Source organism: Schistocerca nitens, chromosome 1, assembly GCF_023898315.1.
Source record: "Schistocerca nitens isolate TAMUIC-IGC-003100 chromosome 1, iqSchNite1.1, whole genome shotgun sequence".
In the NCBI taxonomy this organism is placed as follows: domain Eukaryota; kingdom Metazoa; phylum Arthropoda; class Insecta; order Orthoptera; family Acrididae; genus Schistocerca; species Schistocerca nitens.
In genome coordinates, this window is record NC_064614.1 from 753,495,552 (window position 1) to 753,508,458 (window position 12,907).

Consider the following 12,907-nt stretch of genomic DNA (forward strand, 5'->3'; position numbering starts at 1 on the left):
TATCTGGTATGGGTTCCACACACTTGAGCAATATTCTAGTGTGGGAATCACAAGTTATATGTAAGCAGTCTCTCTTGTAGACTGATTGCACTTCCCGAGAATTCTACCAATAAACCAAAGTCTACCACCTGCTTTACCCACAACTGAACTTATGTGATCATTCCATTTCATATCCCTACCAAGTGTTATACCCAGGTATTTGTAAGAGCCTGCCAATTCCAACAGTAACTCATTGTTATTATAGTCATAGGATAGTCAGTGATAACTCTTCAACCATTGTCACAACCACACAAATTTATTTACTACTTTAATCTTGAAATATAGTTAATGAACTTAACAGAAAAATATACTTTTCCAAAATAAAAATCCATTTGAGAAAGACAGCTGTAAAGATAGAAGATATAATGGCTAGTCAGGATTTATCTCCAGGAGGTTCAATTCAAAGTACTTGCAAAACAAACACTTAAAATCAGAAAAAATGAAACTAATATTTGACATCCCAGTGTCTCTGAAACCCTGTCATTCATCTTTCTCTGTTCCCCCAGTAATCCTCACAGTAGTCAGGTCCCATTCAAAGTGGGATGTGAGCGGTCTGCTCCTAATTTTTTTACTTCTTCTAACCTATCCCTGTTCCCTCCCTGAGAACGGAACACACTAGTTCCAAAGAACTAGTTTCAGTTTTATCTACTTTTAGCTGTTTCTTTTGGTAAGTAAAGGGAATTTTGCATCCTGAAAGTAAGAAATGGTCAGCCATTCTTTTCCTTGAAATTTTGAATTTAAATGTTGCCAGGACTGCAGTTTGGCAGGTAGAATCGGTTGACATGTTGCATCAGGTGGAGTGGGTAGAGGGAGCAGAAAGTAGGGTTAGGAAGGTATAGCTGTCAGTTCAGAGAGAGAGCAGGTTTTTGAGATAGGAATGCAGGAGGGAGAGACTGCAGGTGATGGGATATGAATGTGACACACGCACTGGACTCAGTGAGTTTGTACAGTGTGTGGTGGTCATGACATGGAGGTGTGGGTTGAGATAGGGTGACAGGACAGAGGAATGGTTGTCTGTTGGGTAGAGGGTACAAGTGCTGTGGGTTGGTGAAGACTGAGGCTATGACAATTATAGAAATGAAGGATGTGTTGCACGGGTAACTCCTAACTGCATAGCTCAGATAAGCTGGTGCTCAGGGATAGGATCCAAATAGCACAGGTTGTGTAGCAGCCATTGAACTTGAGCACATTGTGCTCAGCAGCGTGTTCCACCACTGGGTGATCAAATTTGTTCTTGGCCACATAAAATGTTGTGCAGTAGAAGTTTTATATGACACGGCTGCTTTCACAGGTAGACCTACTCTGATAAGAAAGGATAAGCCTGTGACAAGACTAGAGTATGATGTACTGAGTGGGTCAATCAGGCAGGTCTTGTGCTTGGGTGGGGTGGATCAGGATGTTTGTAGTCTATTTAGTTTGAAATATTACTCTGTTTCTCTCTGGAATGACACTTTTGTAACTGATTTGACTTATAGTCTTCTGTTTATTTCTTTGAATTTTGTAAATTTCATACTCCAGTTTCATTGAGAAATTAAAAAATCTGAAATGTTTTATTCCCAGATTGGTGGATAAACATGCCCTTTGTTCTTTCATTATATTTACTAAGTTGGGTTTGTAAGTTGCTTGACTGATGTGCTTCTTGCCATTGCAGTATGAGATTTACATTGTTTCTGAATACTGAAGTGCAGCTTGGAATATCCAAGAAATTTATGTAAGATATAGAATATTGTAGGAGACTGTGAAGTGTACATGTCTACAGCCTTTACTCACACATTGTATGTTATTTCCCAAATGCATAACAATATTGACAGACACCATATCAGTTTCTAGGATCCTTGAAGTACAATTACTTGCCTCACAGAACTGCACACCACGACAGCTGTTTCCTAAAGGGTCCAATGGTGGAGACCATGTACAAATGCCCATAACATTTGGTATTACAACCAACATTCCACCACAGACACCAGATTTTGCTGGTAGGCCTACCTGTAAAGGTTTTTTCAAGTTTTATCAGTAAACAAATGTAGTATTAAGTGCTGACAAAACAAGAGAATAAATTTCCTATCTGTATATTTTAACAACTTAATATTACATAAAATCATTTCCAGGAAGAATTAAAATAAGGAACTATTATACACATTAATGTCAGCTAAGTGCAAGCAAAAATGTATGATTCACAGTGACAACAACTGTGCTATGTCATTTTAATTTTGTATTACCTTGAATGCAAATTGTCCTGAGTAATCATACATTCCACAGCTGTGCATTAAAGAGAGGACATCTCGCACAGACTCAGGTTTCAGTACTTTTTCTTCGGTGATTGGGCAGATACCACCATTAGCTAGTGTAGCAGCCATAACTGACATGCTGTCACAGTTGGCTTCCATGGCACAACACTGAAAATGACATTGCAGTCATATCTAATATACATTTAATAAACAGATTTCTTGAGATATAAATAATGTCTATGGACAACATTGTTGAGAAGGGTGGGGGGAGCAATAAGAGGCACTTGTCCCCCCCCCCCCTACTTGAATCTAGAATACAGAATTTTTATTCATTGTAAAATTAACATTTATTTATAGAAGTGCAGGTTTAGTCTATTCTAACATTAAGTTGCCAAGTGAGCCCCCCCTCCCATTTGTGTGACCTCAGCTAGTAATCATGTCAACTTATCAAGTGACTCACCATTTCACATATGAAACATTCAAGGTGGACTGACCTCAAATGTAACCAAATTTCAAATCTAAACATGTCTCCATGGCAACACATCATTATTTTAATTATTGATTTTCACTTAGAACACAGTGATATTGAAGTTTCATTATGACTCTAAATAAGGGAAAACTTGACACATGTTTTTCTCATTTCTAATATTCCTGAAGGTTTGTAAATGTTTTTCCTGAACACTCTGTAGATTATTTGGCAAGATTATCGCAATTGCTGTGATGTTTTTGAATATTCAATTGTTGTGTGAATAAAAGAACCTAATATTACTGATACATCAACAAAAGTTTGATGTGTGAATATTTTATGCTTACATTGTTGGATAATTGCAAGCTTTAATAACGTAAAAAAATAATAAGAACATAATTTGATATCATTGAGGTAAGAAGGTAATAATAGTAAAGAACTATATACTTAATACATACTAGTGATTTATTTGTACCTTTTGGATAAAATAGTGATCTACTGACAATAAATAGAGAGTGGATAAGTACCACTGATATGCAATGTAAAGTTTCGTGTATCTCCTGCAAAATTTTTTCTTGTAATATAAGGTATTTCAAATTAACTGTTGCAGCTATATAATGAAACAACCTTTTTAGTATCTTCATCCCCCATTTGATAAATTCCTGTGAAAATTCATGCAAAGGAGATTTATAACAAATGTTTTTACTTGTTGGATTATCCATTATTGTCAAAACCATGAACCAGCAGTAGAGTTTAATGAAATTAATGTTCTATTAAGTTACAAGAATCTTAGTCTGTGTATGTGACATCTTGCAGTTATTTTTATTTTTTAAAAAGCATGACTTCTGAAATATTACAGTGTAACTTTTGGACACATCAAATGTAAATACTGGTACATCTATTCATTCTCTAGTTAATGTTTGTGTCTCATACACCATCCCAAATAATAAATGAGAAACCACTAGCTTATAAATATACCACTACAGAAATTCAGTGTCACATTATAAATAAATCACTAAGAAATATATGGTGCCACCATATTGTGTGAGTGAACTGAGCAGAATGCACTGAGAATCTTGGGCTTCATTTTACTGGGTATGACAGAGTAAATGAACAGGAATAGCATTTGAAAAAAAAAATGTGATGCCTGCTTACCATCTGTATCATATTTTATTATGTTTTTTCTTGTAATAATGTTCTTATATTTGGTTTAATAAGCACATTTCACACCCAACAAATGGGTGCATGGTAGGCATTAGGAATACTTTTGCTTATAGAATGAATGGTTAATTCCTATCAAGAAAATGTATGCACTGACTTTGGAGTTTGAATGAACATTTTACCTCTATTAAAATGAATAACATGTTCACAAATATAACAGGAAATGTATTGCAGTGAAGTGTGCAATATCACAGGTGAAGGAAGGGAGGATATGAGAGGGGATGGGGAGAGATCACTCCAAAGCCTGTGCAATTTAGGAATTATATAAACCTTTCAAAAAGCTGTAAAGTATGAGGGTGGTTCGAAAAGTGAGGAAACAAGTCCTCAGTGAGGAAATATGTATTCTGGAAATCAAAGATATACACAACAATACTTGGGCTCTGGTACTTATTAGTTTTACATGTAACCATCATCATTGTCAAACCATTTACTGTATCAGTAAACCACTCTGAAGAAAACCAGCATAAAAGAAATGAGAGTGCATGATTAGAAGCCACTTAAAAACAGATTTCTGAACATCAACATCAGTTCAGAAGTGACAATAATTCAGGTGATTCTATAATGATTTGAAGAGATGAAAATCATTTGGTGTGAGATCCAGGCAGTAGGGATTGTATGTCAATACAGTCACCTGGAAATGCTGGACCATCATACATAACTGAGGCCATATGCAAATGAGCACTGTTGTGCAACGAGCAAGCCACCTTTCAAAAGTAATACCAGTTATTTCCTCTGAAACACCTTTATTCATTCCAGCCTGGTATTGCAACTGACAGAATTCACTATTTTTCCATTTGTGAGGAAATCAACCAGCATCAAATCCAGTGGGTCCCAAAACACTGTAGCCCTAACTTTCTTCATACATACTGTTGCTTTTAACTTATTATTGACACAGTATTGGGGGAGGGGTTATCTCAATCACATTGACACTTTCTTTATTTTAGGTATCACATGATGCATCCTCTTTTTACCCCCTGTGATGAAATGGTGCAAGAATGGAACAACCTCTGATCAATAGCATCTTAAGTGCTGGAAAGAGAATTCCCTTCTCTTGACTTTATTCTTATCTGAAAGTTTCCATGGTACCTATCAAGAACACATCTTTCAGTAGTTCTTAAATCAACCCTTTGACAAGGTACACATTGTCATCTGAGATGGAGGTGCTTAGCTGCCCTGACTTTCACTTGTCTCACACATTTATTTTGCTTTTATCAAGCTTCTGGCGTCAAAATCACACCTATTTTCCTGGCATTATAACTGCTCAAAAAAGTTCCAATAGTTGGTGATAAACTGCAGCTGGGGACATTTTCTTTAAACACAGACACTTACTACACTTTGCAATTCAATTGCCAACCATGTATCTGATCTGTCAAGATCTCCATGTGGCACAACTACCTTGTTTCTCTATGGTGTCTCTTTTAGCCCTGTTTTTAGCTGTCTTCTATTCTGTCAATTGGGGCTGACGTATAGTTGTTTTTTAACTCCTCTCCGTCTTAATGTTTCATAGTTTTGACTTGGGCATGTATGACCCCAGTTATTTTTGTGCCCTAATGCAAAACAAAACCAAAAACAACTACCTCCATTTACCAACAGTATCCGAAAGTCTTGATTGCATCTTCTGTCTATACAGTTTTGCATGGGTATTTACTCACCCATCTTAGCTCTTACTGTGTTACCTACTGAACCTCTCTCTTTTACTTCTCATCAGTTATATGAATACCGCTCTTTAAAATGAAAACAATGACTCACACTGCTGTTACTCTGAGTTTGCATTCCTTGCTGGTAATCAACATCTACATCTAGATCTACATTTAAATGATCTGTCTGCATTTCACAAGTAACTGACTGGCAGAATATTCATTGGACCACTTTTAAGCTAATTCACTATTGTTCCACTCTCGAGCAGCACGAGCTCTGATTTCTCTTATTTTATTTTGATGATCATTTCTACAACTACAGAGGTATCTCTTTAATCAGCGTTGTGGGTAAAATCTTCTCAGGTATTGTTGAAAGGAAAGTGCGAGTATTAGTTGAGGACCAATTGGATGAAAATCAGTGTGGGTTTAGGCCTCTTAGAGGTTGTCAGAACCAGATCTTTAGCTTACGGCAAATAATGGAGAAGTGTTATGAGTGATACAGGGATCTAGAAAAGGCATATGACCGGGTTCCTAGGAGGAAGTTATTGTCTGTTCTACGAGATTATGGAATAGGAGGTAAACTTTTGCAAGCAATTAAAGGTCTTTACATGGATAGTCAGGCAGCAGTTAGAGTTGACGGTAAATTGAGTTCATGGTTCAGAGTAGTTTCAGGGTTAAGACATGGCTGCAACCTGTCTCCACTGTTGTTCATATTATTTATGGATCATATATTAAAAACAATAGACTGACTGGGTGAGATTAAGATATGTGAACACAAAATAAGCAGTCTTGCGTATGCGGATGACTTAGTTGTGATGGCAGATTCGATTGAAAGTTTGCAAAGTAATATTTCAGAGCTAGATCAGAAATGTAAGGACTATGGTATGAAGATTAGCATCTCCAAAACGAAAGTAATATCAGTGGGAAAGAAATATTAACCGATTGAGTGCCAAATAGGAGGAACAAAGTTAGAACAGGTGGACGGTTTCAAGTACTTAGGATGCATATTCTCACAGGATGGCAACATAGTGAAAGAACTGGAAGCGAGGTGTAGCAAAGCTAATGCAGTGAGTGCTCAGCTATGATCTACTCTCTTCTGCAAGAAGGAAGTCAGTACCAAGACTAAGTTATCTGTGCACCGTTCAATCTTTCGACCAACTTTGTTGTATGGGAGCGAAAGCTGGGTGGATTCAGGTTACCTTATCAACAAGGTTGATGTTACGGATATGAAAGTAGCTAGGATGATTGCAGGTACTAGTAGATGGGAACAATGGCAGAAGGGTGTCCTCAATGAGGAAATCAAAGAAAAACTGGGAATGAACTCTATAGATGTAGCAGTCAGGGTGAACAAGCTTAGATGGTGGGGTCATGTTACACGCATGGGAGAAGCAAGGTTACCCAAGAGACTCATGGGTTCAGCAGTAGAGGGTAGGAGGAGTCGGTGCAGACCAAGGAGAAGGTACCTGTATTCGGTTAAGAATGATTTTGAAGTAATAGGTTTAACATCAGAAGAGGCACCAATGTTAGCACTGAATAGGGGATCATGGAGGAATTTTATAAGGGGGGCTATGCTCCAGACTGAACGCTGAAAGGCATAATCAGTCTTAAATGATGATGATGATGATCATTTCTGTCTATGTAGGTGGGTGCCAACAAAACATTTTTACGCTCTGAGGAGAAAGTTGGTGATTGAAATTTCATGAGAAGACAGCTGCAGTGAAAAATGCCATTGTTTTAATGACTGCCATTCCAATTTATGTATCTTATCCATAGCACTGTCTCCTATATTTCACAATAATTCAACATGAGTTGCTCCATCTTTGAACTCTTTTGATGTCCTCCATCAATCCCACCTGATGTGGACCCCACAATGCACAGCACTACTCCAGAAGAGGGTGGACAAGCATAGTGTAAGCAGTCTCTTTAGTAGCCCTGTTACGTTTCCTAAGTGTTCTGCCAATAAATTGCAGTCTTTGGTTTGTTTTCCCCACCACATTGTTTATGTGATCATTCCAATGTAATTGATTCATAGTTGAGTTTACAGCCTTTAGCCCTGTGTGATTTATCATGTAACTGTAATTTAGTGGATTCTTTTTAGTGCTCATGCCAATGACCTCACACTTTCTGTGATTTAGAGTCAAGTGACACTTTATGCACAATAAGGATATATTGTCTAATAATTTTGCAATTCCTTTTGATCACCTGATGACTTAATGTGATGGTAAATGAGACCATCCTCTGCTCACGATCTAAGAAGGCTGCTTGGACTGTCTCCTAAATCAACAATGTAGGAAAAAACAGATTGCTACCTACTGTAAAGAAGACATGTCAAGTTGCAGACAGGCACAATTAAAAGACACATATAGCTTTTGGCCACCGCCTTAATCAGCGAAACACACTTATATGTGCATGTGCGCGTGCAACCCCCCCCCCCCCCCACACACACACAAGCAAGCATACCTCACGCACACATGAATGCCAGCTCCAGCATCTCTGGCAGGACTGCAACATCACATGTGATGCAATCAGCAATTTGGAGGGGGTGGGGAAAGGGAAGGGGAAGGGATAGTAGTGTATGGGTGGGGAGAGAGTAACGAATGCTGTCTGTTGGAGTGTGTAGTGACTAGACTGCCAACAGGCACAGTGTAAGGAGGTCGTGGGGCAGGGTGATGGGGATAAAAAGGAGAAAAAAAGGATAGGAGAAGGAAAAGATGGGTGGATGCATTGGCAGAGGGCTGTAAATAAACAGGGTGGGAGATGAGAATGGGGAGGAGACAATCAGACAGGGGGTGGGGTGGGGGGTGGGGGGTGGGGGGGGGGTGGAAACTGTTGGACAGAGGGTGAGGGAACATTATGGTACTGTAGGCTGAGATCAGGATAATTATGGGAGCGGACAATGTGTTGTAAGGATAACTCCCATCTACGGAGTTCAGAAAAATTGGCAGTGGAGGGAAGGACCCAGTTGGCTTGGGTAGTGATACTGCCACTGAAATCAAGTGTGCTATGTTCAGCTGCATGCTGTGCCACAGGGTGGTCTGCTTTGCTCTTGGTCATGGTTTGGCGATGGCCGTTCATCACGGTGGATAGCTGGTTGGTAGCCATACCAATATTAAAAGCTGTGCAAAGATTGCAGCAGAGCTCATAAAAGATAATGGTGCTTACACAGGTGTCCCTGTCCCTGATGGAGTAGGATAAACCTGTGGCAGGACTGGAGTAGGAAATGCTGTGTGGGTGGATTGGGCATGTGTTGCACCTGGATCTTCAACAGGGGTATGATCCTTGTGGAAAGGAGTTGAGATTGGGAGTGGCATAGGGATGGACTAGAATGCTGCGGAGGTTGGGTTGGTGATGGAACACCACTGTCTTTCCGGCTCCTCTGCTTGTTTGCTCCCTTTTTCCCCACCTCCATGCCCCACAACCTCCTTACACAGCACATGTTGGCAGTCTAGTCCCTGCACACTCCACATGACAGCATTCATTTCTCTGTCCCCACCCACACACTACTATTCCTCCCCCTTTCCTTTCCCCACACCCTCCAGATTTCTGTTTGCATTTCACATCAAGTTGCACTCCGGCCCGAGATGCTGGAGTTGGCAGTCACGTGTGCATGAGGTGTGCTTGCTTGTGCATTGTGTGTGAATTGTGCGAGTGTATGTCTCTTTTACTGATGGAGGCTGTGGCTGAAAGCTATATGTGAGTGTCTTTTTATTGTGTCTGTGAAACTTGAGATGTGTTCTTTACAGCAGATAGCAGTCTGTGTTTTTCTACATTGTTGATATTCCTACCTGGAGTTTCCATTGTTGTCCTCTAAATCATTTATGTAGATCAGGAATAATAGAGGGTCTATAACACTTCCTTGGGGAAAGTCAGATCTATTTTACTTTAAGCCTGCAATCAGTTATTATGAACTGTGATATTTCTAATAGGAAATTAAAATCCTGTCACACAACTGAGATGATACTGTATAGGTATGCAGTTTAATTAGAAGTCGCTTGTAAGGAATTGTGTCAAAAGCTTTCTTGAATTCTAAAAATATGGAATCAATTTGACATCCTTGGTCAACAGTATTCGTTATTTGTGAGAATAATTGTGTTTCATAAGATAGACATTTTCTGAATCCATGTTAGCTATTTATCAACATATTGTTTTCTTTGTGGTGATTCATAATGTTTGAGTACAGTATATGATCCAAAATCCTACTGGAAATTGACAGTAGTGATATGTGTCTGTAATTCAGGGTGGATTACCCCTATTTCCTTCCTGGGTATTGATGTGAATTTTGCAACTTTCCTGTCTTTTGGTGTGGATCTTTCTATGAGCAAGTGGCTGTATATGATTACTAAGTATGGAGCTATTTTATCAGCATATTCTCAAAGGAACCGCACAGGTATACGATCTGCACCAGGAGCCTTGCCTTTCTTAAGTGATTTAAGCTGCTTTGCTACACTGAGGATATCTACATCTAAGTTACTCATGTTAGCAGTTGTTCTAGATCTGAATTCTGGAATATTTACTTCATCTTCTTTTGTGAAGGGATTTTGGAAAACTGTGTTTAGTAAGTCTGATTTCATGACACAGCCATCAGTAACATCACACCCCCAGGCTGTGGCTAAGCCATGTCTCCGCAGTATCCTCCCTTCCAGGCGTGCTAGGATTGTTTCTGTGTCTACCTACTTCCCATGTTTGTCCTGTGCCCTATGAAAACTGATGCTCTTTCTGCACTTTCCTGAGGTCCTTAAAAAAACCACCCGATCCCTTCCACACAGCCCCTACTACCTGTGGTACCACTCCCTGCACGTAAATTCTCTTTCTGACCACTACTGATGAATAAAGAGAGATAGTGTTAAAACATATAATATATTCACCATTAGCATAGTTGCTTCTTAGAAGAAAGAAAGGGAAAAAGCCTAAAAAATTCTTCCTTATGTATCTTAGATCACTGTGAAAGTAGTGTCTGGATGTAAAAATTCAGATGTATTTCTGTCAGTAAACTTTTACCAATGGTATCAAGCTCAGCTTTAAATCTAAAGGTGGGAGGAGTGGGGGGAGGAGGTAGGCAGGTATCATGAGGTTCATTACTCCTCCCAAAAAACATTTGAGTAGAAGCATTTATATATTTTCGTATACCAGCTTTCAATTTCACACACAACTTTCAGAGAATAAGTAGTGCGACAACTACAAGTCTCAGAAAAAGGATACTTCTCAGTTGCTTGCATGGGCAACTGTCCATGTGGATGGGCTTATAATTGGACCAGAAACATTCTAGCTAGCTAAAGGTGCACATTCACTGGCTGATTGTACCAGCTATAAACAACAGATCTGATGTGATTCATAGGTTCACCGGTAGAACTAACAACCTACAGGAAGCTGAATAAGGGGGGTGGGGAGGGGGGGGGGGGGGAGAAAAACAGAAACGTGACTTCCCAAGCATAATGAAATACTGATAATTGTGGATGCATATTCCGATTTCATGCTGCCTAAATTATATCATTATCAAAGTTGTGAGAATTTGTTACTGTTAAGGCAATTACACACTAATGTGGCCAAGGCCATGACCAACAGCTGACCACGGCCACAGCTACTACACCCAGGGCTACAGCTGGCCGGCATGGCTGGCAGTCGACTGGCTGCAGTTCAGTCGCATGATGGGGATTGCAGAAATATCTACAGCTGTGTACCTCTGGAATCTTAAGATGAAGAAAAAGAAGAAAACAGAGTGGGTACAGCCTATGTTGCAATCATGCTCTACAAGTGGAGTGTTTTCTTTATTTTTTTATTGTTTTTACTGTCACTATTCTCAAGCTAGAAGTTTTTCAGAGTGGACATTGTGAATAATGGCAAATAAGTGCAGGATCTTTCACAAGCCCCACAATGTAAATGTTGATTTTCCTGTAGACATTGTTAAGGCATGTTGTATTCTAATAACTGTGTATGAAACAGAGATGGTGTACTATTTATAGATCCACTGCATGGATTTTCTTAGATTCATGAGGATATTAAACAATGAATATGGACACTGAGATTCAATTCACAGTATAGAAATGTATTTACAAATTATTTTGCTGATGAAGGCACTCTGCCATGGTAGTTGGATTACATTCATCAAGTTATATGTACATGTTGTGTTAATGAAATATAAAATAGGGACAAAAACTTAGAGGTTCTATGGTGTTGTTCATTTGCTGCCACTGAACACCAAAGTCATTAAATCCTACATTTTCTTTTTTATGTTTTTAACAGGGTATTTGGATGACAAGTCCCACAGAGTAGGTTTCTTCCTAAATGTTATAATAAATTTTTCCTTATCAAAGACCATGGTGAAGAAACATTATTGTGCAGAAATGTGTCACTAAATAAATAATCAAATGTAAAAAACCCATGCAGTTGAAACTGTGTTGATGGCTGACCACACACTGGCCATCTGGCAGTCAGCTGCATTGTGTGTTGCACGTTCGCCTTCCATGTAAACTTGGTTGCATTTGACCAGCTGCATGTCTGGCTGTGATCATGGCCGCACTAGTGTGCCACTGCACTTGCAATTCTTAAATTAACTGCATGATATATATTCATCTCAAATTTTCAGATGAATGTAATTCCTTGGAAGAAGGTATGTACTAAGTACTGATGTAAGCATTATTATTCTTATCTACACTCTTATTATATTAAAACATTTTATATTTTTTATTGTTAGAATTATTAAAATAATAGGGATCTGTGGCATGTTAAAACTGTGGGAGCCTGGTGCCTGCAAGTAAAATTTGGGGGGTTGGGAGGTGCGGGTGGGGAGGGGGTTGGGAGAGGAGGGTGACAGTAGCACACTGTGATCCCCCCATGCAGAACCCGCACACTAGATCTGCACCTGATAAAAGAATTATTTTTAGCCTTTCCTTTTTCTGCATTTTCTTTTAAATGGTGTTTTTGATGGAGCAGGCATGATGGCAACTAGTGCATCTTTAAACTCAGTGCTTTCTTTCTGACTAATTAAAAATGCTGTTTGAAATTTGTGAATGTATATTTGTGTGTAAAAGACAAAAATTTTGAGTGTGTCACAGATTTTTTATTGAAGAAGTACAACATTAAAGGGAGAAACTACTTCAATTAAACTATGAAAAAACATGCAAGAATCATGGCAAAAAGTAATATCTTATCAAATATACCTGAAAATAAAAGTCCATACATTCTCGGAGATTGGTTTTCTCTGGATAGCACTTGTGTTCTCTCATATAGAAGCCCAATGCATAATTTCTATCTGCAGCTTCACGTTCTGACAGGAAAACTGCATTGTTGAAACCTAATGGTTCACCTCCTGACATTCT

The 12,907-nt window shown here is 38.9% G+C and overlaps 2 protein-coding genes across 4 annotated transcripts in view; one reads left to right on the forward strand and one right to left on the reverse strand.

Moving 5' to 3' along the window:
- The window catches only part of LOC126260869 (phospholipase ABHD3), a 548,197-nt gene that overhangs the window by 123,042 nt on the left and 412,248 nt on the right, over window positions 1-12,907 (forward strand). The window lies entirely within an intron of this gene.
- The window catches only part of LOC126260837 (glutaminase liver isoform, mitochondrial), a 123,198-nt gene that overhangs the window by 35,242 nt on the left and 75,049 nt on the right, over window positions 1-12,907 (reverse strand). For all 3 annotated transcript variants that reach the window (XM_049958247.1, XM_049958239.1, XM_049958257.1), the window contains 3 exons: window positions 12,749-12,907; window positions 2,259-2,435; window positions 1,894-2,025 (listed from right to left, as the gene is read on the reverse strand). In XM_049958247.1, coding sequence (XP_049814204.1) covers window positions 1,894-2,025; window positions 2,259-2,435; window positions 12,749-12,907 — 468 coding nt within the window. The remainder of the gene's footprint in view (window positions 1-1,893; window positions 2,026-2,258; window positions 2,436-12,748) is intronic.